Raw genomic sequence first — 23,567 nt, forward strand, 5'->3', positions numbered from 1 at the left:
AACTGTGTGTAGTGGTACATATTGTACCTCCCTCCCCTTTAAGGCCTGGTCTTTCTGTGATACGAAGTCTCTGTGGAGCAAGCCCTTTGTCCGAAAAACCCCCTGCCCATCACAACATGCACAGAGAACTACAAAATTACTGCTGACAATTCAAACTGCTGCCCTGAATCTTAAATCTTAAATGCCAGTCTTCGCCTGTAATTGGCCTCCCCACCATTTCAGCAACAAAAGACATCAAACACTCTGATAGAAACCTTTGACCCCTAGTTGGACTTTTAGCTGCATGGTCTTTCTGTGATTCTCACTCCAGCCCCTGAATAATGGTTTCCTCACTGTCAAAAGCTTTCAAGTCATTGGCTTTCAATCATCTAATGTAAGAGTATTCTACTTGTCATCCACCTGTTGGCTTGCTTCACAAAAGAAGAAGTTTCGTGCAGTGGGTAGCACTGCCGCCTCACAGCAAGGAGGTCCTGGGTTCGAATCCTGGTCGGCCGGGGCCTCACTGTGCGGAGTTTGCATGTTCTCCCCGTGTTCGTGTGGGTTTCCTCCGGGTACTCCGGTTTCCTCCCACAGTCCAAAGACATGCAGGTTTGGCTGATTGGAGAGCCTAAATTGCCCATGGGTATGAGTGTGTGAGTGAATGGTGTGTGCCCTGCGATGGACTGGCGACCTCTTCCAGGGTGTATTCCTGCCTTTCGCCCAATGTATGCTGGGATAGGCAGGCTGGTTATCTTAACCCTGCGACCCTGTTCAGGATAAGCGGGTTAAGATAATGGATGGATGGATGGATGACCGTTCTGCTCTGTGAATATCCTGGGTCTGCCCTTTGGCCTCATTGACAGCTGCCTCTGCAAGGCATGGAAAAAACTCCTGTGGTCTGTGGAGGTTGGTTTTATGTATTTATCTTTTATCCCAGAGTGAGGAGTGCAGTGTTTGCATGTTCTGGAGAGCTGGAATCTGTAACCTGGGCAGCATGGTGGTACAGTGGTTAGTGCTGTTGCCTTACCAGAAAGAGGTTCTGGGTTCGAGTCCCGGCTGATCTGGATTTTCTCTGGCTGGTATCTGCATGTTTTCACGTGGGTTTCTCCAGGTGTTCCTGTTTCCTAACTCTCTCCTAACTCTGGCACATTTACAGGAATGTTATTAATGCATATTATCCCTGTCAAATAAAATCATTAAAATAATGCCAGGCTGGCCTTCATTTAGTGAATTGTGAATTGCCTCCTTTGAACTCCCGCCAAGCAAATGCTGTGAGTTGAAGCAGGTATGCCTCATTATGAGCTCATTCTTCATCTCCTTAACAACAAAAAGGAAAAGCACTCTGTTGCCAAAACACCGACCTGCGGAAAGAGCACTTCACTGGACACTAGAAACCCTGTCCTTGCCTCATGAATATACTGTAAGCTTTCTGGTTTCATCAAGCCTTCACCCGTGACTTTGGACCTGAGGTTTGTCTGTTTGTGTTCTAGGCCTAAGCTACATGCTTCTCAAGTACCTTGGTAGAAAATCTAATTGTATAAATGGAAGTGGTGTTCTTTTATAAGCATTCTAATTTGCCTGCTGCATGAGTCCATTATTAATTTAATAATTCAGTGCAATAATCTAATGGACCTTGTGCTAGAGTGGCATATATATTTAAGTTATAATAGATTTTTGACAATTTTGCATGAAAGTTCCAGTCTACAACATGAGCTGATATATCAAGTTTAGAAATTATGCTAGACATGCAAATTATGCAACTCCTTCCTAAAGATGAGCATAAAGGTTGTATTAAACAAACAAAACTGTTAATGAGCCCTATTGTATGCTGAAAATAATAAGGGAATTTTATTATTTTATTCAAACATTATACATTTCTTGGAGAAAAAGTATTTGTTGTAGTTCTGAAAGTAATATTTTGAATATGTTACAATTATTCACACCCTTAATTATTTTTTTCAAATACTATCACTTGAAAAAGTGGTGGGAAAACTGCATGATGGAGGACTATGTCACTATTGTGACTTCAATTCTTCTTCTCACAATCCCACTTCCTAAACTGCTTCACTAGTCAACTGTATGTTGAATCTTAATAGAACATAAAAATCAAATGAAAGCCCCTTGCCGTTGCATGTTGTGTGTGGAGGGAAATCAGACAAATGTGGGGAAGAAAAATAAACTATTGAATGAAATGCAGGCTTGAACACTGGGCCAAAGGCAATCACACAGCGTGACTACAGTAACAAGGCGGGTGTTGTAATGCAATTGAGCAGAATAACATGCTTTGGAGAGAGAAATGACATTTCAGAAGGGAAAAGCATGCCGGGCCAACTGTTTTGTTTAGAGTATGCGGGGCAGACATTCCATAACAGACATTTTTTGGTTTGGAAGCCCTAATCACCAGGTTCAGAAGCATCCTACACCACTGACCAGTCCTACAGGCACTCCAGGGACACCAACCTCCACCCCCCATTTATTTTGTCCTGCGTGCTGTTTTTATTGACGCTAATGGGGCACAGACTACCAATGTGTCCGGATTGATGTCCTCTGGACTAATACTTCACAACATGGAGAAAGGCCTTTTGCAAGGAATTTTATTCACTTATTATTCCAGTGGCCCTGGTTGTCTTCAATGCTGCAGGCTGGTGTCAATGTTTACAACCTGACTGCCTTACTTGCCACACGCACCAGTAAAATCTAGTCTTCTTTTGTGCTCTATACTCTTTTTTTTTGTTTCATGCATGCATTTCTGTCTGTTCTTTGCCATGCTTATAACAAGCAACTGCAAATAGATTTGGATTTATGAAAGAATGAAATGCTGCAGTAACAGTAAATTAACTTATTTTCATAGCATGTGACATAGTGTGCATTTTTCATTTTAATTCAATTGCATTAAGTTAAAAAGTTAAATTACTCTACTTTTTGTACACTGTCTTGCTTTAAACTATGATGTCAGTGCCCCTATACTAGCCACAGTGAAGTAGACCTTCAGTATCTAAAATTATCCTTAATCGCATACAAAAACTGCTGGGACCAATAGAAAACTTACAGTTCGCCTGAAATAATGCGGAAAGACACTCCAGCAAGTGATCTAGTATCCATTTCAGCAGGATCACATGAGGAAAAAAAGGTTTTATTGTGGAAAATGTGGGTTTAACGTTGAGGTGGAAGAAAACAAACTGTTGAGTAATACCAACTGGCAAACCAGCCTATGCTCAAAATGTACATTTGACACACCAGCTAAAAAAGAAAGGTGGCTTAGGTTACTACCACAATCTGTCAATGCAAATAAACTTGGACAGCAATATAAAGACCATTTTGTTTGGTCCGTCCATCGCATTTTGATTTAGCAATCTGTAATTTCATTCACATATTGAAAGCACATCAGACATGGAAAAAGAAAGCAGTGACAGGGTTATTGCTTGTCATTTACTGAATAGTGGTTGACAGTTTGACAGAATAAAATAAGTAATCTATTATTTTGACAGACAAGACAATTAATGTGACCACTGACGAGACTATGAGGTCTGACCAGTAATAAAGAAGAAAAACGCTAGATATCTGATGATGCTTGCACACAGAAGCAAAGCATTTCCCTCTCAATTCACATTGTCAGCGGTGAATGTTCATTGAATGTATTGAATTGCAACTGTTACTAAAAATGTTTTATTATAAATATAATTTACAATTTAAATGATTAATTACATGATTTGTATAAAATAAAGCCCAGCTATATTAGTGTAAACTCCTTTATTGCGGTAATAAATATTATTTCTTTCAGAGAGATGTAACTTGGGTTCCTTCCCCTCCCCAATACAGTACAGAAGCCCCAGTTGCTGTAGTTATAGGTCCTGTCCCAGCCTTTCAATTTCATCCAGGACAAAGTCCATGTCTGCTCGGCCCAGCTGGGGACTGATGACAATCTGCCTGAAAAAGTTGACCTTGTTCCCATGAGGCTGGTACCCAATCATCATGGAGCCTTTCTTCATCATTCTCTCCTTGATTACAGGGGCAACCTGCCAATGTATGAAGTATTGAATTAAAGGGACATCTGTGATACTCTGGTTAGTGTATAGGAAAAGCTCTGGTACTCTTAGTCTACAGGGATATCTGTGGTACTCTAGTTCATCTATAGCAGTGGTTCTTAAAGTTGTCAATATCACAGGACCAAAATTAGAAATACTTTTTTAATATCAGGACCCAACTTAGAAATGTTGTACCTTTCAGGGACCCATCGATAACATGACAGTTATTTAGCTGATGCTTTTATCCGAAGTGACTGACAGTTGATTAAAAGCAGGGGACAATCCCCCCTGAAGCAATGTGAGGTTAAGGCATTGCTCAAGGACCCAACAGCTGCACTGGTCTTACTGTGGCTATACTAGGGGTTGAACCACCAACCTTTCAGGTCCTAGTCAGGCACCTTAGCTACTAGGCTATAGACTGCACAACACACACACACACTAGCATAGCTTAGTGGACAACAGGCTCATTCTGTTACCCACCTCAGAAACTCCCATGACCCATTTTGGGTCCTGACTCCTGACCCATAAGAAACACTGGCCTACAGAAACAGGCAGTACTCCATTTACTCTGTTGGAACAGTCTATATTTGCACTATGTGCATGCTATTTGTCAACAGTTTGGATATACTGTATATGTATGTTGCATAAAAAGGCAAGTGAAAACAAGGCCATAAAGTCCAATATTGCATCATTTGTGTCAATGACAGTGACATGCGACCAAAAAACAGTGAATGATAATGAAATTCTGCCAGACTAGACAATTGTATGGCCAGCTGCAGTCCATGACAATATTCTCTCTGCTGCTTGCTGCCACCTGTTGGTGATTTTCCCTTCTCACCATTAAATATTACAGTAGGTGAGTGATATAGGACATTAATATCAACATTTCAATATACAGTAGAGCTTCAGAGCTTTCTGCATATTAAAGTTTGGGACCAACTTTTCTGATCAGAAGAAGTGAAAATACAGTATGTTTTAAATGAATTAGCAGAATTTCAGTTGAGCAATGTGGTCATTAAAGATATATGGCATCTATAAGGGATAGTACATATCTTCCCCCTGACAGTCTTCCTTGGGATTCATTCTGTTAACTCTACCAGACTTGAGCACTTACATTGTGGATCTTCTCCCAAAATTCTTTGCTGTCAGGCATTTTCCTTAGGCTGGGAGGAATATACCAGAAGCACACATTGGCATATTCAGGCTGCAGAAAATGTAAAACATATTTCAGTTTGGGTTTCATGAATGCAAATGGTTTTACTATGGGAGGAAATGCTGCTGTTCTTCCCTGCTTATTCTCCACAGTTTGGAATGCCCAATCATGTGTATGTGTGACACACACAGACACACACACACACACACACACACACAGACACACACACACACAATCCCAGCAGACTGAAACCAGTCCCTTAGGCCACACTGAATTCAACTCTGAATTGGCATGTGGGGCTGCCAGGCAGTAGGCACAGTCCAGAATCAGTATCAGACCATTGGGCCCATCTATGCATTACAACAGTGCCTTAACAGGATGAGTCACCCAGTAACCCTGGCAACAGCATTTTAACAACTGACCTCCATCAGAAGGCGGAAACCCTCTCTCTTTTGTATCTCCATAGCCAGATACCTATAACAAAAAGAGAGATTGATGTACACTTACTCAATGCAGAGAGAAAGAGAGAACTTTTGAGACATATGATGTCCTACTAGGAGACTACAACCACATGCACACTCGCTTGTTCTGTACTATGTCATATTGTGTCCTACTGCCCAGCTCTATGTGCAAACATTTCTCAATGCTTCAAGGGCGTACTGGTGCCATTGTCTTGTAGACATTGTATCAACACCAGGCTTGCAGGATATCCTATCCCAGTGTCAGGGGAGCACAATATCCTTGGCCTTTTCACAATTTTCTTGGCTGTGAAAGGTTTCTTACTGTCTCTCCCCAAAAGTCGTCATTAGAACAACAGCTAATACCACACATGAATACAGGTCAGCAAAGACATTTTCTTATTTTAGAAGATACTCCTGGTCAGGCATCTGGCCGTGTTGCTCAGTCTAGGAGGGGGGAGGCCTAAAATGAATTTATCCCCTAAGCAATTTTGTTGTAATAATGCCAGTGGCACACTAGAGGGTGCTGTCTGCAGTCTCAAGATTAATGGGAAGCATTGCACATGTTGGGTATCTCCGGTTAAATCAGGACAAGATTTACAAGGATGATGATGCAATTCGAAATAAAATGAAATGTGTGAAGTTCAAACAGGGGAGTAGAGCAGGCTAGGTGTTGAAAGCCTTGAAGATGGACTCTTTTCTGTGTCTGATTGCGTAACCTTGAAAGGTGAGTTTTCTGTGTGGATTGGAAGTAAAGTCCCTGGCAGGGGCACACAGCCAGCCAGAATTTTATTTTGTATATCACCCTTACTTTCCAAAGTACTCCAAACACAGGTGTGGGTCTGTGTAGCAAGGTAACCCTCTTTCCTCATCCAGGTATACAATCAGAGCAAAACAGAACCTTTGAAGAGAAAGCTATATTTGATTGGCTGACAGTATGGCTAATCAATTCCTTGGTGCAGTAGTCTGCAAGTGACAAAACCACCAATTTGTGTCCTTATGTTATGTACAGTTTCGGTGAGGGTGTCAGACTGACCTGGCCAGAGCGATGGCCTTGTTTACTCTCTCCTCCAGGCCATGGGTCCCTATTGCCTTCCACAACAGCCAGAACTTGAAGGCGTCAGGCTTTCGGCTGCACTGGATGGACTTGTCGCCCGTGTCATAGCTGATGTCATAGAACTTGTCTTGCTGGAAGAGGTAGGTTGCTCGAGCAGAGTGGCACCTCTGCAGCAGACCCTGAAAAACATGCACACCAACAGAGACATGTACCAAGATGGCGACACACACACGTACACGTATACACACATGCATTCATGTTATCCATATTAGATAACATCCCCATAATCCCATAATCCATGAGAAGGCCTGCAGTGTCTGCAGTTTAACACAAACTACATCACCGCCATTGGAGACAACCCCGACAGTGAACCACAATTATTATGGTTTCTCCACAAACCTTCTTCAAATTGTTTAGTCAATTTGACAACCTACTTCATGATAAGCAAAATTGCAAGGATGGTTCAATTTCGTTACCTTTGGACACAAGACTTTCGAGGAGCAAGCCAGTTCATTTTTGCCAACATTGATAGCATTACGGCAGCATTAAACCACTATGATACCTTGCACGTAACCGACACCTCATCTTTGGCTGTATTATTGCTACTGTCACTCAAAGTACAGTTCAACATTTAATATTCTTCATGATATAGTGTATATCAGAAATATATAATAAAAAATTGTACAAAACTATCGTAGATCCGCACCCGAATTCTCACCGTTTTGTCTCTGACCATAAAGGCGCAACACTGCAGCCCTGCCATCAGCATCTTGTGTGGATTCCAGGCCACAGAGTTGGCCCTGCGAGACCAACACAGACACCATGAACACAAGCCTCACAAAGGTTATAACCTCTCCACTACTGCCCCCGTGGCCCATCAGTTTCCTGTGGCTGGAGGTCTGATATGTTAGGGCCATTACACATTGAGCATTAAGCATTGAGCATTACGGAGAAGATGTAAAGCGCTGACCTCTGAATGCCCTTCAGGAGGTGCTGATGTTTTCTGGAGAGCAGAGCAGCCCCACCCCAACAAGCCTAAAGTCGGGCCAAATGAGAACCAGCATGTATCACGCACATAGAGAGGCATATGATGGGCATTGCTATAGGTTTAATGTGGCTCCAGGCAATGGAGCAAGTGTTGGCGTAAACACATACACACACATAATACTGTCTTGTTCGTGATAAAGATTTAAGAATGTAAGTTTCTGAGAATAATGCTAGGTACTATTTAAACAAGAGATCTTATATCAGTCTGTTTTTAGCCACTGACTCCAGTGTCTCTCAGAGGGTGTGGTGCTTTTAAGAGGCTCCCCTTCACAGGAATGATCCTCTCCCCATTACTAGGCTGTACAGTTACAAATGGATGGATTAATTTATGCATGAATTAACGGATGGATGGATTAATGAATAAAATTAAGAAAAAGGAAGATTCATTGCACTTACATCAACATGGAGCCAGAGTTTGTGTGCCTGGCAGATGTCTGCAATCTCCTCTAGGGGGTCGAAGGACCCCAGCACAGTTGTTCCTGAGGTGGCATTAACCATGAACGGACAAGCTCCCTGAAACACAAATATAGCAACATTACACTAAGCATGGAGGGGCAAGCTCACTAATGCCCTCAAAGTGTATACAGTATTACAATAAGATGGTTTCACTAATAATGGTCTTAAAAGCCCTCAACAGTGACATTGTTATACCCTGTCCTGTGTATATTACATTAATGGCATTTGGCAGACGCTCTTATCCAGAGCGACGTACAACAAAGTGCATACCCATAACCAGGGATAAGTGCGCTGAAAGACCCTAGAGGGAAGTACAATTTCAACTGCTACCTGTACAACAAAGATAAGGACCAGGGCCTTTTTTTTTTTTTTTAAACGAACAAATAAACAAACAACAAAGCAAAAGTGACCAAACTTAACTATCCAAATATTGCTTACCTAGCCAACAAAAAATACTGATACACAAAGTAAATCACAAAGACAACAATTAAGGTTCACAGGGAGGTAGGGAGGGACTAGGAGAGGTGCTGCTTGAATAGGTACGTCTTCAGTTGGGGAGAGATTCTACAGTTCTGAATCTCTCTATGGTATATGGTAGAAGGGGGGGGGGGGGTGTCATTTGATTGTGTTACATGTGATTGTTGGTGGTTAACCTTGAGCAGGGCTTTTAGTGAGAAGCAGGCCATTTACATATTACTTTGAGTTTGGGACACTGCATTTCAAAAACTAGAAATTTCAACCCGGGTCCTTGCACATAAAAAAATATTTATTAACAAAAAAAAGGTGTGAAACAATTTATCGGATCTGAGTCTGTATTTATGCTTTGTGCATTATATATGAGAACAGAGGAATATGACCCATATAGACCTCTTAAGCTTTTAGGAAAATATCACTGTAAATGTATTTTCTCACCAATTCAAAAGAACGGAGGCATGACCACCCTCTGCTTTGAAATGCCACTGAACCCATAAAGCCTTCAAGAATCATAAAAGGAAATTGGAGTGATTATTTCAGTGAATCGGCCTTGCCCTTTGTTTGATTGATGCATACGCAGTCGTCATCAATCCTGTGCATGCCCGTTTACTGACACTGTTATCCAAAGCAACTTACAATGCACACACAAGCACAAAGATCAGGGATGCAAGTGCAGTAATTCCCAAGGGGGGGGGGGGGGGAGTATAGTCCCAATAGAGAGAGCAAGTAAGTGCAATAAGTGTAGACTCAAATGAAGGGGCAGGCCTCTGTAGCGCTGTGATATCCCCAAGGTTTTAAATTTGATACCAGCGAAGACAGGTAGCTGGAGGTTATGGACTAAGTGTGCAGTAGTATTCTGGATCACTCTCAGAGGCCTGATGGCAGAAGCTGGAAGGCCAACAAAGAGGGAGTTGCAAGGCAGGAGAGACTGCAACAAAAGTTGGGTAGAGTAGGTGGTGAGGAACAGACAGATTAGCCTGATGTTGTAGAGGAAGCATCCACCCAGCTCACCCCCACACTGTTCCTGATGTTGGTTAGTTCTTCAGTCATTCTTGGAGCTAGAATACTGTATACTGAATACTGAGTAGTGTTGCCCAAGGGGAGAGGTCAAAAAGGGGACATATGTAGCAGTCTTTGCCAGGTTGAGCATTAGGTGGTGATTTCTCATCCAACTCAAGTTGTTATTCAGGCAGGTAGAGAGGCATGCAGAGTTGAGTTCAGTTGAATGAGTCAGCACAACAATGATATAACAAGCGATGACAGGAGCATGGGATTTCATGTACAGCGAATAGGAGTGCTGGCCGATGTTTGTAGAGAGACAATGGGGAGTAGATGCATTGCCACCCCAAGATACCTGGAAAGAATAACCAGTGATATAGAACTCAGTCCAGGCAAGGACCATACCACCAATACCCACTGCAGAAAGGGAAGACAGAAGAAGGCTATCAAATGTAGCAGAGGGGTCAATGAGAATCAGAACCCAGGAAAGGGAGGCCACCTAGGCAGGGCAGCACTGACTGGGCAGTGGAGTTGCCAGTCCTGAAGTCGGACTGGGAGACTAGGTTATTCCATGTTAGGAAAGTATAGAGCTGTTTGGAGATAGAAGGCTCAAATATCAAATGGGGTGAAGAGTGGGGTTTCTTCAGTGGGGGCAATACAAGTCTGCAGGAAGGAAGAGGGAAAACAGCCATTGGTCTGATCGTAGCTAACCAGAGGAAACAAACAGAATGAACAAGCGATATACTCAAGGAGACATGAGGGGATTGGGTCCACAGCACAGGTTGTCAGGTAGTGCAGGGGAAGAAGTTAAGATGTCTGAATCTGTAAGGGTAGAGAAAGTGGACCGTGAAAGCATTAGGGAGATTCCACTGTCTTGAAGGATTTGCAGAAGTCAGAAAGGTTCAACTCAAAGTAGATAGTGAAGTCCTCATCAGAGAGGGTAGAGCTGGGTTAACAGAATGAAACTAAACAGATTTTTTAGTTTCAATAAACCTCACCTTAGCAGGAGTGGCATCTGACGAAAATAGAGGAGCATGGCCTGGTATGCGAACTGGTCAGCAGGGGCCCTGCTATTTTCTCTTTATACTATTTACATAGCGTCCTGGAAACTCTTAACTGCCCATCTACTTCTGTCACAGGATAGACAAAATGGCACCCTTGTGAACACCTGCCCTTAATGCTCCTTCCTCCTCACCTCTGCTTTGGCCCTCAGCACCTCCTTCTCCAGCTCTGCGGGAATCATCTTTCCTCTGAAAGGCATGCAAGGGGACAGGGGGTCAGTGATGGAGAAAAGAGACGGAGGGAACTTAAGGTGTTTTGTATTTACCTTTGTATTTTATGTCTACTGTTTTCCCATTGACGCTTGATATAGCGCTAACATTCCTGGCAGCTATGCTTTCATTAACATAAATGTATGCAAATGTATAATATTTCACAACACTGTAGACTGCAGTCATACTCATAGACATAATATTAATTTACGTTTACAAACATATAATGTTAGAATACATAGAAAATGTGGTTTATTTCATACATTTGATATAAAATATTCTGACTGGGCACCGTATTTACCTTTCATCAGAAGACACCACATAAACATTCTTGGTTCCAATTCCAAGGAAGGCTGCAGCTTTTGCTACAGAGTAATGGCACTGAAAGGAAAAAAACATATGTCCCCTTATTTCTTTTAATAGCAGACTTCATTCGGGCAAAATCTCAATGGCTTAGTTATAAAGATCATTTCTATGGCTGGATCCTTACCAAAGAGATTCAAGTTCTTGTGTACCAGTGCCACAAATCCATTGGTTATGAGCCAACTTGCCTATTATGTGTCAATATAATCTTTAATATCCTGTTTGAACTGGCATAATTGAGCCGAGCTGGACTTGTGCTAGACCTTCTGAGCTTGTTCAAATTTTAACTGTGCTGGCGAGACCTGATCCAGAAACTGCCAAAATGCATATCTGGTGCTAGCAAGTTTATAAATAATGGATCTAGCAACTAGCAGTTACATGAACAATGACCACTTCAGAATTTGGCCATGACAACTTGGCAGTAAACGGATAACTTGCCACAGAACAGATAATTACAGGCAGCCCAGGCCACAATTGAACTCATAAAACAAGACTGATAAGCCAACTATACCAGGACAAGGAGAAGACATGGAAAAATGGACCCTTTGGCGATCATTAAAACAGGCTTTTTTAATTGCACTATTTATCCCTGATTAATTTTGAACTAACCTGCTAATTTATTTATTGTGAGATTAGATTATATTTAGGAACCACTTGCTTATCTTTTGTTCTGCCAATCATTTCCTGTGTATATAACTCCTCGTAGCCCATCGTATTTGAACCCATCTGAAAAGTCTGTGGCACCAATCATGCATGGTCATTTTCACATGAGAGTGTTTGGTATGCCATGTGCTGCTCAGTACCAGCAGAGTATAATGAAAAAGCAACTTAAGCTGTGACCGCCCGCTCGGATCTACTCAGGTCAAATACGGCTCCGCTTAAATGTGCCAGTGCAAAAAGGATATTAAAGTATTGATTAGAAATAATGCTATTATGATAAGACTGTGATATTATTTCACATGAACGATTCTCCACAATCACTATAATGTGCAGCCTTTAAAATGTGGTACCACTGCCAAGTGATCGAGCAGTGTAACTATATCTATTCAGGACTATAATTGAAACTCCTGGGCTATTAAACAAAAAAAGACATTAGCAGGCCTAATCCAGAGAGTCTTAAATTAACACCAACAGCTTAAAAATTATCTGTACCCACATGCAGCATTACTGAGCCCACTAAATTAAAGAAATATCCCCTAGAGTATCTAGAATAGCCTGTTACCCCAAGGTATTAAATGCCCCACCCCTGCCTTAAACATTATCAGCTGTCAGGAAGAGCACTGCTCATTCCACATTCTGATAAAGAGGGCCGCACCAGGGTTTGCGTTTTTCCCACAGATGGAGACTGTGCCATGACAGACAAGCACCTGTTCTGTCATGTATTCCAATCCAGCTTTACAACCGTCATTGGAGGAATATTTGCATTTGCAATATTTACCTTGCTACTAAGGCATGTGGCTCCAACACAGACCTTCTATTGAGAAAAGGCTGTGATGATTTTCAGGTAGAGATGATGCTTGTAGAAGGTAGACTACACTACATGTTAAGAGTAAGTGACTTTATTTGCTTAGTTAATGGATGTTGTTATCTTAGGAGGTTTGTATGGCATTTTGACATATTGTACAGTCACACATTCATTTACATTGAAAGTGTAGGTACCGTGTTTAAGGACACAGCAGCAGTAACCCCCAACATGGGACACATCTGTCTACAGAGCTAGTGGCCTCTGCCCTCTGCCCTGAACAACTACCGGCCTGTCTCTCTTCTTCCCTTTCTCGCAAAAACTCTGGAACGGTGCGGTCTGCTCCCAACTGTCCACTTATCTCCTCCAGAACAATCTCCATGACCCCAACCAGTCTGGCTTCAAGAGTGGCCACTCCACTGAGACCGTCCTGCTCGCGGTCACTGAGGCACTCCACTCTGTTAAAGCCAAATCCCTCTCCTCTGTCCTCATCTTCCTCGACCTGTCGGCCACCTTCGATACAGTCAACCATGAGATTCTGCTCTCATCGCTGTCTAGGAAGGGTGTCACAGGGTCTGCACTCGCTTGGTTTTCCTCCTACCAGGTGACTTGGAGGGGCTCAGTCTCTGACCTTCACCCCCTACAAACTGGAGTCCCGCAGGGCTCAGTTCTTGGGCCTCTCCTCTTCTCGATATACACCATGTCTCTTGGTTCTGTTATCTCTTCCCATGGCTTTTCTTATCATTCTTACGCTGATGACACCCAACTCTTTATTTCCTTCCCCTATGATGACGACTATATGGTAAGAACAGCATTCCATGTGTATTTTCCTAGTTATGGATGGATTACAAGCACCTGGCTGTCGAGCTGCACGTTCATGCTTCCTCAGTTTTCCGTTCTGGTTCTTTAGTGGTGGAATGACTTGCCTACCACTGTCAGGACAGCAGAATCCCTCCCCCTATTTTGACACAGACTAAAAACACACCTTTTCAAACTGTACCTTAGTCCTCCCCCCCCCCCCTCGTTCCGATACCCCTCTTGTCTAACCAAAAAAAAAAAAAAAAAAGGGCACTTACGATGACTATATTTTTGTTTACAACAGCCCTTCGTGTGCATTTTACTAGTTATGGATTTGATGCTTTAACCTGTGGAAGAACCGATGCACTTATAAAAGCGTCTGCCAAATGTCTAAAATGTAAATGTAAAATGTGTCCCTGGTCAACCACAGCCCACCTCCTGTGACGTGAACAGGACCAGCCTGGGCATGGCGGATAAGCCCTGCTCTTTGATGTCGGGGCAGCAGCAGTATCGGGCCACGTTCACCGCATACATGTTGGAAATGGAGCCACCTAGGGAGATAGGCAGTTCAGTCAGGACAACTCACGTATTAGGATTACATATTTAATTGAATAGGTAAATAGACATTTTTTAGGTTTGGGCGCTGAATGGATCTGCTTCAGGTACTAAAGTGCACGCACCAGTGAGCTCTACCCTATCTACAGGGAGCACAATGCATCTCCCCTACTGAACAGGAAGATTACCAGAAAAACCCTCTAGTACCCAGAAGCAGATCCAAACAACAGATGGTAACTGGTGTGGTGGAGGGTGAGCAGCAATATTGCAGTTGCAAGCAAAGGATGCAGAAGCAGCACAAGCAATGACCAGCCCAGGGAATGTCTGACTGCCATATAAGAAGGCATTAGTGATGTGCGCCTGTGATTGGATAGGTATGACAAATGTGATGTGTGTATGTGATTGCATTGGTTGGACAAAGTAGAGTTCTCTGACCGAACTTGTTCTGCGTACTTCATTTGAGATACTCATATACAGAGATTAAGGGAAAGTAGTGGGAGAATAGAACATTAAAATGGGGATTGGGGTTCAAGAATCACATCTCTTGTGGAATTGAATATCAAAATGAATTTGCCTAACTAATGAGTAACCACCTAAAACATGAATGCCAGCGCTCTGTTGCCACATAATGAGAGCATTAGATCTTTGCTCTAAATCTGTTCTCACTCACCTGGGCTGAATATACCATCACCCTCTCCCTCCCATCCCACAAACTCCATCATCTTCCTCAGCACTGCATCCTCCGTCAGCACAAACACGGGGGCCACTTCATACGTGTACCTGTGGGACCCAATAACACATCAAAACTACACTCGGTGGTCACTATATTAGGTACACATCACAAATAGCCTGCTTCACGTAACAGCAAACCATGTTGGCGCAACTCAATATCTAAAGCATGGAGACATCGTGAAGAGGCCTACTTGTTATTCAACTAAACACTAGAATGGACAAGATGCATGATCTAAGCAACTTTGACCATGGACTGCCATCATCAGAGAAACAGCTGCAGTTCTGGAATTTTGACGCATTACAGTCTTAGGGGTTTACAGAGAATGGTAAGAGAAACAAAAAACATCCAGCAAATGGCAGTTCTGTGGCCAAAAATTCCTTGTTAATGAAAGAGGCCTGATTAAATAAGAGCTGTTTACAATACTGGCGAGCCTTCTGCTCGCCAGTATTGCAAACAATTCTGATGATTTAAAAAATTAAGAACCATATCAGAATCAGAATCACTTCACTTTGATGCATGATGCACAATAAGTTGTTGCCTGGCTGAGTGAAACCCTCTCATCACTACTGCCATGTGTGCACCCAGCACTTTACAACTTAATCGTCTTCCTGTCACTGTAACAAGAGGAAATCCGGTCACCAGGACTTAATCTAAACAGTGCTTACAGGCTGGGGTTGGTGGTCTCGGTGATGAAGCGTCCCACCAGGGCATAGGGGTCCATCCCAGCATACAGCTGGTTAAAGAAGTGGGGGTGACCTGTGGACCCAGAGAAAATGGGTTATGACCTAAAACATTTGACATACACTGTAGAATCTTGTGAAGAAGACACATAAGATGATGGAGTAGATTCCTCAGTATATGAACACTGAGGCCTAAGAGGAAAGGTTTCCCTTTCTATTTATGTACCCAGATGTACTGTAGGGGGCCAGTCATCATTTCTATTTTGGGTCTCCCAGACAATTTGGCTGTGCTGGGAGGTCATGATCTACAGGATGACTGCATCTCAAATGCCTGGGGGAAGGGGAGTGAACGGCAGAAGGGTTGGTAGTGTGGGGCTTTAGGTGGTGATACTGTTAGATGAAGTGAGCAGGGGGTGTCCAAAAGCAATTGCTAAGTCATTGTGGAACTCTTACCCTCTGTCATCTGGGGCAGCCTGTAGCGTAGTGGTTAAGGTACATGACTGGGACATGCAAGGTCGGTGGTTCTAATCCCAATGTAAGACATTTGCAATCCTCATTACACCCTCTGTATTATTGATTACTTTAGGTTACTTCTTAAGCATACTGTTCACTTCTATTCTTTCTTAAAAAAACAACATTTTATTTAATTTTCAGAAATAAAATGCTCAGAACAAAACAAACAAAATGATTAAGCCTATACGCTAAACATTAAGGAAAAATGACAATGTGCTATTGGATTGGATTGCCCATTAGTACATTGTTCCCTTGGAAGATGCATAGACGGAAGCAGTAGGTATTACAGTAGTTTCTTATTCTGTAATTTAAAATGCACATGCACCGAAAAATGCTATAGTTTCATAACCATCAGTATGGCGATCTGACGGTGATTATGCCAGTCATAGTTGGGTGCAGGGAGAGGTGTACGTGGTACAATAGCAGGGTGTGCGCTGAGGGTACTGTTGACTCACCAGTTTTTACACTGTATCGTATGACATCTTGGCAACGTTTCAGGATCTTGGATTGGGGCTCCCCCCCATCCCTCAGCTCTAGATCTAGGATCTCTCTCAGCTTCTCTGGAGGTTGCCACTCACACACCTGGCCCAGGTAGGGGGCGCATGAAGAGGGGGAGTGAAAAGGCATGTTTCATATGAAGTATAGGGGCAGCAATATGGAAGAGGGATACATTTAAATAGAGGAGACTGGTTTTCATAATATCAGAGCTCAACAAAGGCTGCCTTTACAGCGAACCACGATTGACGTTAACAGGCTTTAAACAAACATTCTAACACATTTTAGACATAGATTCAAGTGAATAAACAGATGCTCATTCTTGTTTCTTTGCATAGGCTACTTCAAATTCTGTGTTCTGAGAAGTGTGGTGGTACCCACAGATTATAATGTGTACTTGAGGTTTGCATACTTGCAGTTCGGAAGGCGCTTATGCATTATATGGTGACTGTACTTCCTGTCTCCTGACTATAATGCAAATATGCATAAGGTGACACAGGTGCCATTGAATTTTTTTTATCATTGCTGTCAGTGTTCCATCTGACTTTTATTATTGACAACCAGCTCTTTGAAAGGGTGTATCATGTCTCCCACACAGTTCATATGGGATGTTATGTCAGAGAAGAATGTAAATGACAGGAAAAGATGCATGCTAGAGCTTTAACGATACTGGCAGCCAGAATCCAACCCAGACTACCTCCAGACTCAAAACAGTTTTCAGCAAATTTGATCCTTACCCAATTCCTTGTGCTTAATCTACAGTTGTAAAATAAGACTTGCATCTGTTTGTGAATAAATTTGCTTTAAGTCACATAAAATGACATGAGTAAACAGGACCTAAGGCGCTCCAACATAACTGTCTACTGCTACTTTCACAGATACAGGGGCTATAGGTGAAAAAACAGGACACTTTTCCTGTACATATTGATTCATGACAGGCAACATAGCTTATTCAATGCTAGCTAACTCAGTGAACATCAAATAACGCATTAATACTAAGCAATTTAATCTACCTAACTAGGTAGCTAGCAAACATTACTTTGTTTAAGTTAGCTGGCTTATGTTACTTTGCTTGCTAGCTAGCTAGCAATACATCCTGGATGGGAACTGACCAGTGATAACCCTTAATGAACTAATTTAATTTCTCATCTTTAACAAACAGATATATTTTATCTAGTCCATTAATGATCAATTATGTCAGACATTCATGAAAACAAGAAAACAACATTCAACATTACACCTGCATACCTCACAATATTTGTTCAGAATATTTATTGTGGTCTTTAATAAAGTACTGTCTGTTACTGTCTTGATAAGAGTGTGCTCAATATTTAATTCATGTTAGAAGAACTTGGACTTGAAAATGTAACAGAAAGTGTTTGACAATGCAGCAATTGTCACAAATGAGGGTCCTAGAATGAAACACACATACAGTTTAATGCGGGGGCCAGGTGTATTGTAATTACCCACAGCATGGTTGGAAACAGGTCCTTACCTTTTCCAAGATGTCTGTGCCCTTCTTCACTGCCTCATCGAGGATCAGCGATACGGCATCCTCCACAAACTTATAGGTTGCCCTGGTGTCCAGTGTTGGGCCGTTAAGGTACATTCCATTCACTTGCACACCATTTATCTTCACCAAATGACTATGGTGAAGGTTTTCTGCAGAGGCACCAGACATGCAAGAGTTACAAGACACCCACCATCTATCTACTGGTTCTACTCAAAGAACAACTAGACAGATACGGCAAGTCATGCATTTTCAGATCTGATAAGAGGGAACATTTACACAACTTCTCATGAACTGTGCATTGCAAAATTTCCTCTAATTATTATTTCCTCTATTATTACTTTGTGTTACTATCCATGAATAACCTGGTACAAAAATTGCATGCATTTACCAAGTTCGCCACAGAAATTGTTGGGGATCGGGTATGCAAGGAGAAATACCTTTTTTCTGTCCAATTTATTTTGTTTCCTTATATGTTTTGACTATTAGCCTATCCCTGCTGGTTTGACCAGTTCAAGTTATATTTTGAAACAGCTGGTAGCAGGTATTTCAAGCTGGTCATAGCTGGATTTTACACCAGGGATGCCTGTCAGGTTTAGGAGAAGTGTTCTTGCTAATCTTTCCATATAAATCCATATTGGATGTGCCACCGTCAGATCATCCGGTATGACCACTTTAAACCACCATGAGAAATACAGAGTGTCTGAAGAGCTATGAGTCTCTCAGACATTGCATGTACATGAAAGGCATTGTCTCTCTGGCACACTTATGTTGCATTATCATACCAGTCTATCATATTGGCCACAATTTAGCGTGTTAGCCTGTACTGATAAGATCAACCTAAGCTAAAACAGGCTTGTGTTATCCCCTGCTCAAGACACCCACTGTTGTGGTGAGATGTGTCGTGCAGTCCATTGGCTGGCCAGGTCTTGGGCCATATACGTATCCCTTGTAGCGGGCAGGGGTTCAGTCCTCTGCCATGACCTGTTATCGCCTCGCTACCTGTATCTTTCTCACTGTCTGATAAAGCAAAAATTATGAAAGGAGGGCAGTTTCTCTGCTCTCCTCTTTCGAAAAGAAATCCACTCTTGACCCTGTTGTCATTCAGTACTACAGTCTTTTTTCTTCCCTCAAACTCTTCACCATGCTGTTTTTCAGCCAACTCTCTCATTTTCTCTCTCAGAATTTCCACATAGACCATCAAGTCTGGTTTCAGGGCAAGTCTTATTTGCAGTCACTGAGGCGCTACACTCTACACTCTGAAGGTGACTTCTCTCTTTTCCATTCGGATGCTCCTTGACCTTTCAGCAGCATTTGACCACAACCTCTCAATGTCTTTCCAGACTACCTGAGGGATCCACAGCACATCCCTCACCTTCTTCATCTGTAAGGAATCTTAAAGCAGTGGACAAAAAAAACTGTCCCTCTCCAAAAACATCTTGAAATTATTTTTACAAGATTTGCAGAATAAATCCCCTCCTCCGCTACTCCATGCAGCTTTTAGTCCAGGCCCTGATCATTTCCTACTCAACTCCTCCACCATTAGAACTGCAGGTTATCCAGAGTGCTGCGGCTTTCCCGATCAACAATCTCCCCAAGCTCTGCCATGTCACCCCCCTTCTCATAACCCACCACTGGCTACAATATCAACTTGCATCAAATTCAAAACCATGATGCTAGCTTGGCGGACAGTTAAAGCAGCCACTCTTGTATTTTCAAAAGATCATCAGACTCTACGCACCAATCAGACCTCACTTCTGCTACCTCTAGGTGCCTAGCCCCTACCTTCACCTGCACTACCAGGTCATATCTCCTGGGTGAATGAGTCTTTAGCTACCCTATTTCTTTATGAGTCCCTTTTGGGTTAATGTTCAGTATTGATGTGTATACATTTTTATAATCTTAGTTGTTGGTTTCTTTGATTAACATTACACTTACTGATGATACAGTAAATGGGACTTCTGCATTTATAGGTATTATTTCACTTCTGAAACTAACACTTTTGTCAATCACTGTGGATAAGAGTGTCTGCTAAATAATTGTAATGTAAAATGTAAGGTATTATCAGCCAATAAAACTCCAGTCTTATCATTATTTCCTAATCAATTGCAATACACTTTTTTGAACTATTATTTGTATTACTTATTTGTTTATCACTCTAGGTTAGCATATAAATAGCAAAGCACAAACACTGTACATTACTTGCACTTGTGGGTTACAAACTTTAGGTAGATTCAGGTAAAATAGTTTAGCTTAGGTTCCAGTTAAATTGATGTTAGCATTGTCATGATGTTAGCATTGTCATTTACTCAGGCAGTCCCATTCCCAAAGAGATCATACAATAGATGGTAGCTTGTGGTTTTAAGCAACAGCACAAATGGTTAGCTAACTGCTAACCAACTTATAGGATATGTTACATATAATGTTAAATACAAAATAACAAATTCTATATTAAAATTCTTATAGAGAACTTCCATTTATGCATTTTGTAACTGTATTTTTTAGACTGTCACATTTCTGATGCAGGTTAGCATTGTTATAAAAATGTAACACATTATAAATGGTTCCTTACCTTTTTGAAACACAAATAGAAATGAGAAAATCACAGCACTGTATCCAATAGCCAATGCAACCAATAACTAATGTAACCAATAGCAACCAAAACATTAACAATAACAAATGTAAACAATAATGTAAACAATAACAGAAAAGTATGAACACCACATGTTGTCTTCAAGTTTTAATAACAGTAATTTAATTTTATATAAATATTATAGGCATTGCAAGACATACATTGATTCAATTGATTTAAAATCACCAAATAATTGCTCTAAGTATGCTATGTAGTTATATTAATGATAATAGTAAATTGTACATGGACAATTAGTAAATATGGTAGAAATTACAAAAATATTTAAATAATCTGAGATAAATGTTTTTAGTTGTGGATGTTCATTTGCTACTACCTTTACTCTGCCATCATAAATATTCATTTAATACGAGTATCTGGGTTGGTGGCAAATGGGGCGTAAAATGTAAATTGAATTATGTCAATAGAATACTGTCATTATCTGCAGAGAAATAGAATTATTGACCTTACATACATTTTGTCACTTCATATTGGGTTCTTGAACATTGCATTTACCATAACCTAGATTTTTTTCCTTGTGTGCCTTCACAATTGAGCACATTAACATTGTAGTTTGCCTGCTTATATATTCATTCCTTCTTATGTATTTTTTTTTTTTTTACTAAAATCAATGTTTTTCAGGGAAAATGTTGATAATGTTATTTTGGTGAATGTTATTATGGTGAATAAAAGTAGATGCTTACAGGTACATGAGTATAGTATAATTATATGACATACTGCCATTAATTGTGATATATTAGCAACTTTCAGTATGAAGTCCCCAATGGCCCACCCAAAGAACACCAAGGAGGAGGTCCTGCTCAGCAGTTTTCCACCACACAGGCTACACAGTTCTGCAGGAGGGCTAGGGATAATTGGAACATGCCGAACTGACAACAGCTGGTGGCTTGAAGGCATTTGGCACATTATTGGTAGCTAAAGCAAAAGTTGTCCAAGGAACCATAAGAAACTTAAACCCACCCTACTCCTGGAAAGATAGAGTCAACCGTGTCCTGCCGTCCCTGCAGACTCCTGTCAGACAATGGCACAGCTTTGGCTCAAACTGATGTTTAAAGTATAAGGACCAGCTAGTATATGCACATGTTTAGCAACTAATTTAGGAGTATCTTCATACAGATTTTTAAGGGAAGGATTTGTTGTGTTTCTCACTTTCTCACACACATTTACACAAAATAAAGGGAAAACAGTATTTACACATACTGTCAAACCTATTATGACAATGATGAATAACTGATAGTAAAGTGCTAATTGATGTCACAATTAAAACTTAATTCAAATAATTACTTTTTACACTAAATTTTTATTTTTATTTTGTAGAATGTTTGCACCTGCAACTAGAACTACTTTACAGGAGCCCTCGACCAACTCCATTCATTCAGTGCATAGCTATTTCTTATCATATCCGTTAAGGCAGGTTCCTCTTATATGGTCGATCGCTATAATATCGGTATACTCTAACAGTTACAACGACATCCGCATTGCTTTTAACTAAAACCCGTTTTGTTACCAATACGACTTAGCTTATAAAAGTTTGCATAGAGTAAATAATGACAGGCATAGCCTACCACAGGCTACTTACTGCTCACTGCTGTATTCATCGTCGATTAAGCTGCAACGTAAATATAAAGGATGAATGGTTCGGGACGATCTTGAAAGGTTCTCCACACAAGATGAATGCAGGTAAGTTTCCAAATCAATTCCTCCAAGCCACACATTATATCACCGCGACTGAATGACGTCCTGCTGTCAGTTACATGCTGCGCCTTCTTTGGCAAGTGATCAAAAGGCCATGCGAGATCACAGGTTTAGCTAATTAGTTCTGGTAAATGGCAAGTAATGTTAGTTTTCTTTAAATGTCTGTAATCCCACGGAAAAGAAATTACATTTGTGCGCATAATTGTATTATTAGAGACTTCAATGCAGAACACGCGTAGGCTATCGGATACGGTAACTATTTCAACATTAACACAAAACGTAATAATGCAAAATATATTTTTATGATGCAATACTTTGGCGTTTGGTATATGTTCGATTTAAAATACTTTATACTAAATTACTTTTATCTAAATTACTCCATTTGAACGCGTTGTGCGGCTACGTCCCTCAGCACAGCACAATGAACATGTGAGGATTTCACCCAGCACATAACCAAAAGCAATCAAACCTTAATAACTTTAACGGTAGCTAACTTCAAACAAAAAAGAGATGCATTTTACCACCATGCGAATTCGAAGAAGGAAAATAACTGACAATTGACTGATTATATTGATTTGTCAGCGTAAGCGTGAGAATTCTAAGTTAAGTTAGTAAAAAACAGTCACTAAACAATTTGTAGCCTAATGTAGTGGCATGCAGAACACTGTTCTATACTGGCTATACTGTAGGCTACATACGGTATGTGCGTTTGTTTTGAAAATAAGCATACATGTACCCTATTTAAGCATCCTATGCTAAAACAAATCACCAGTGACAACATCGAGGGTCCAGTGACAACATCGGCACCATTTCTGCTCAGTTTCCCAAGTACTCCCCATGCTCACAAATTTATGTTTTGGATAGATAAAATGCATGTCCTAATTCTTCTGTCAGAAAGACATATTTATGAAACTCAAGGGCATGAGAAGCATTGCACTTTGCTGCAGAAAAAGCTGCCCTCGCTGGGAGTTGGACTCCTGTGCTCTGGCCTCTGTGAGTTGGACCTTAGACTAGAAGGTCACTGATTCTATTCTCGGTCTAAGTATTCAATGGCAGTCCAAAAAACCATGCAACACCATGACTGAACTACATATGACATGGGAAATGACTGCTGACTGTTAGAAATCAAGCTATGTAAAGGTTATTCTTTGGTCAACTTTGATATAACTGCATTAATTATCCAGCAGTTCCATA

General features: G+C 41.2%; 1 protein-coding gene across 4 annotated transcripts; it reads right to left on the reverse strand.

The window, feature by feature from the left end:
• Window positions 1-3,069: 3,069 nt before the first annotated feature.
• LOC133135027 (acidic amino acid decarboxylase GADL1-like) lies at window positions 3,070-23,246 on the reverse strand. 4 transcript variants are annotated; one of them, XM_061251785.1, is made up of 16 exons: window positions 22,258-22,331; window positions 21,639-21,689; window positions 18,014-18,180; window positions 16,479-16,605; window positions 15,496-15,586; window positions 14,768-14,877; window positions 13,978-14,093; window positions 11,221-11,300; window positions 10,844-10,898; window positions 8,116-8,232; window positions 7,643-7,707; window positions 7,391-7,472; window positions 6,652-6,851; window positions 5,580-5,631; window positions 5,119-5,208; window positions 3,070-3,995 (listed from the first exon to the last, which is right to left on the reverse strand). In XM_061251785.1, exons 3-16 carry the CDS (start codon window positions 18,125-18,127, stop codon window positions 3,822-3,824), a joined length of 1,473 nt encoding a protein of 490 aa, XP_061107769.1. In that variant the 5' UTR covers window positions 18,128-18,180; window positions 21,639-21,689; window positions 22,258-22,331; the 3' UTR covers window positions 3,070-3,821. The 4 variants fall into 4 exon arrangements, with proteins under 4 accessions (XP_061107769.1, XP_061107749.1, XP_061107759.1 ...); XM_061251765.1 differs by lacking the exons at window positions 21,639-21,689; window positions 22,258-22,331 and adding an exon at window positions 23,143-23,246; XM_061251775.1 differs by lacking the exon at window positions 21,639-21,689 and having other exon boundaries at window positions 22,258-22,392.
• Window positions 23,247-23,567: the final 321 nt, after the last annotated feature.

Source organism: Conger conger, chromosome 1 (assembly GCF_963514075.1).
Source record: "Conger conger chromosome 1, fConCon1.1, whole genome shotgun sequence".
Lineage (NCBI taxonomy): Eukaryota > Metazoa > Chordata > Actinopteri > Anguilliformes > Congridae > Conger > Conger conger.

Coding starts and splice junctions, on each gene's coding strand:
- LOC133135027 (XM_061251765.1), bottom strand. CDS start 23,212: ATGGGGAGTACTTGGGAAACTGAGCAGAAATGGTGCCGATGTTGTCAC. Junction 5,632..6,651: donor AAGGCCATCGCTCTGGCCAG/GTCAGTCTGACA, acceptor TTTTTGTTATAG/GTATCTGGCTATGGAGATAC. Junction 5,209..5,579: donor GTTTCCGCCTTCTGATGGAG/GTCAGTTGTTAA, acceptor CATTTTCTGCAG/CCTGAATATGCCAATGTGTG.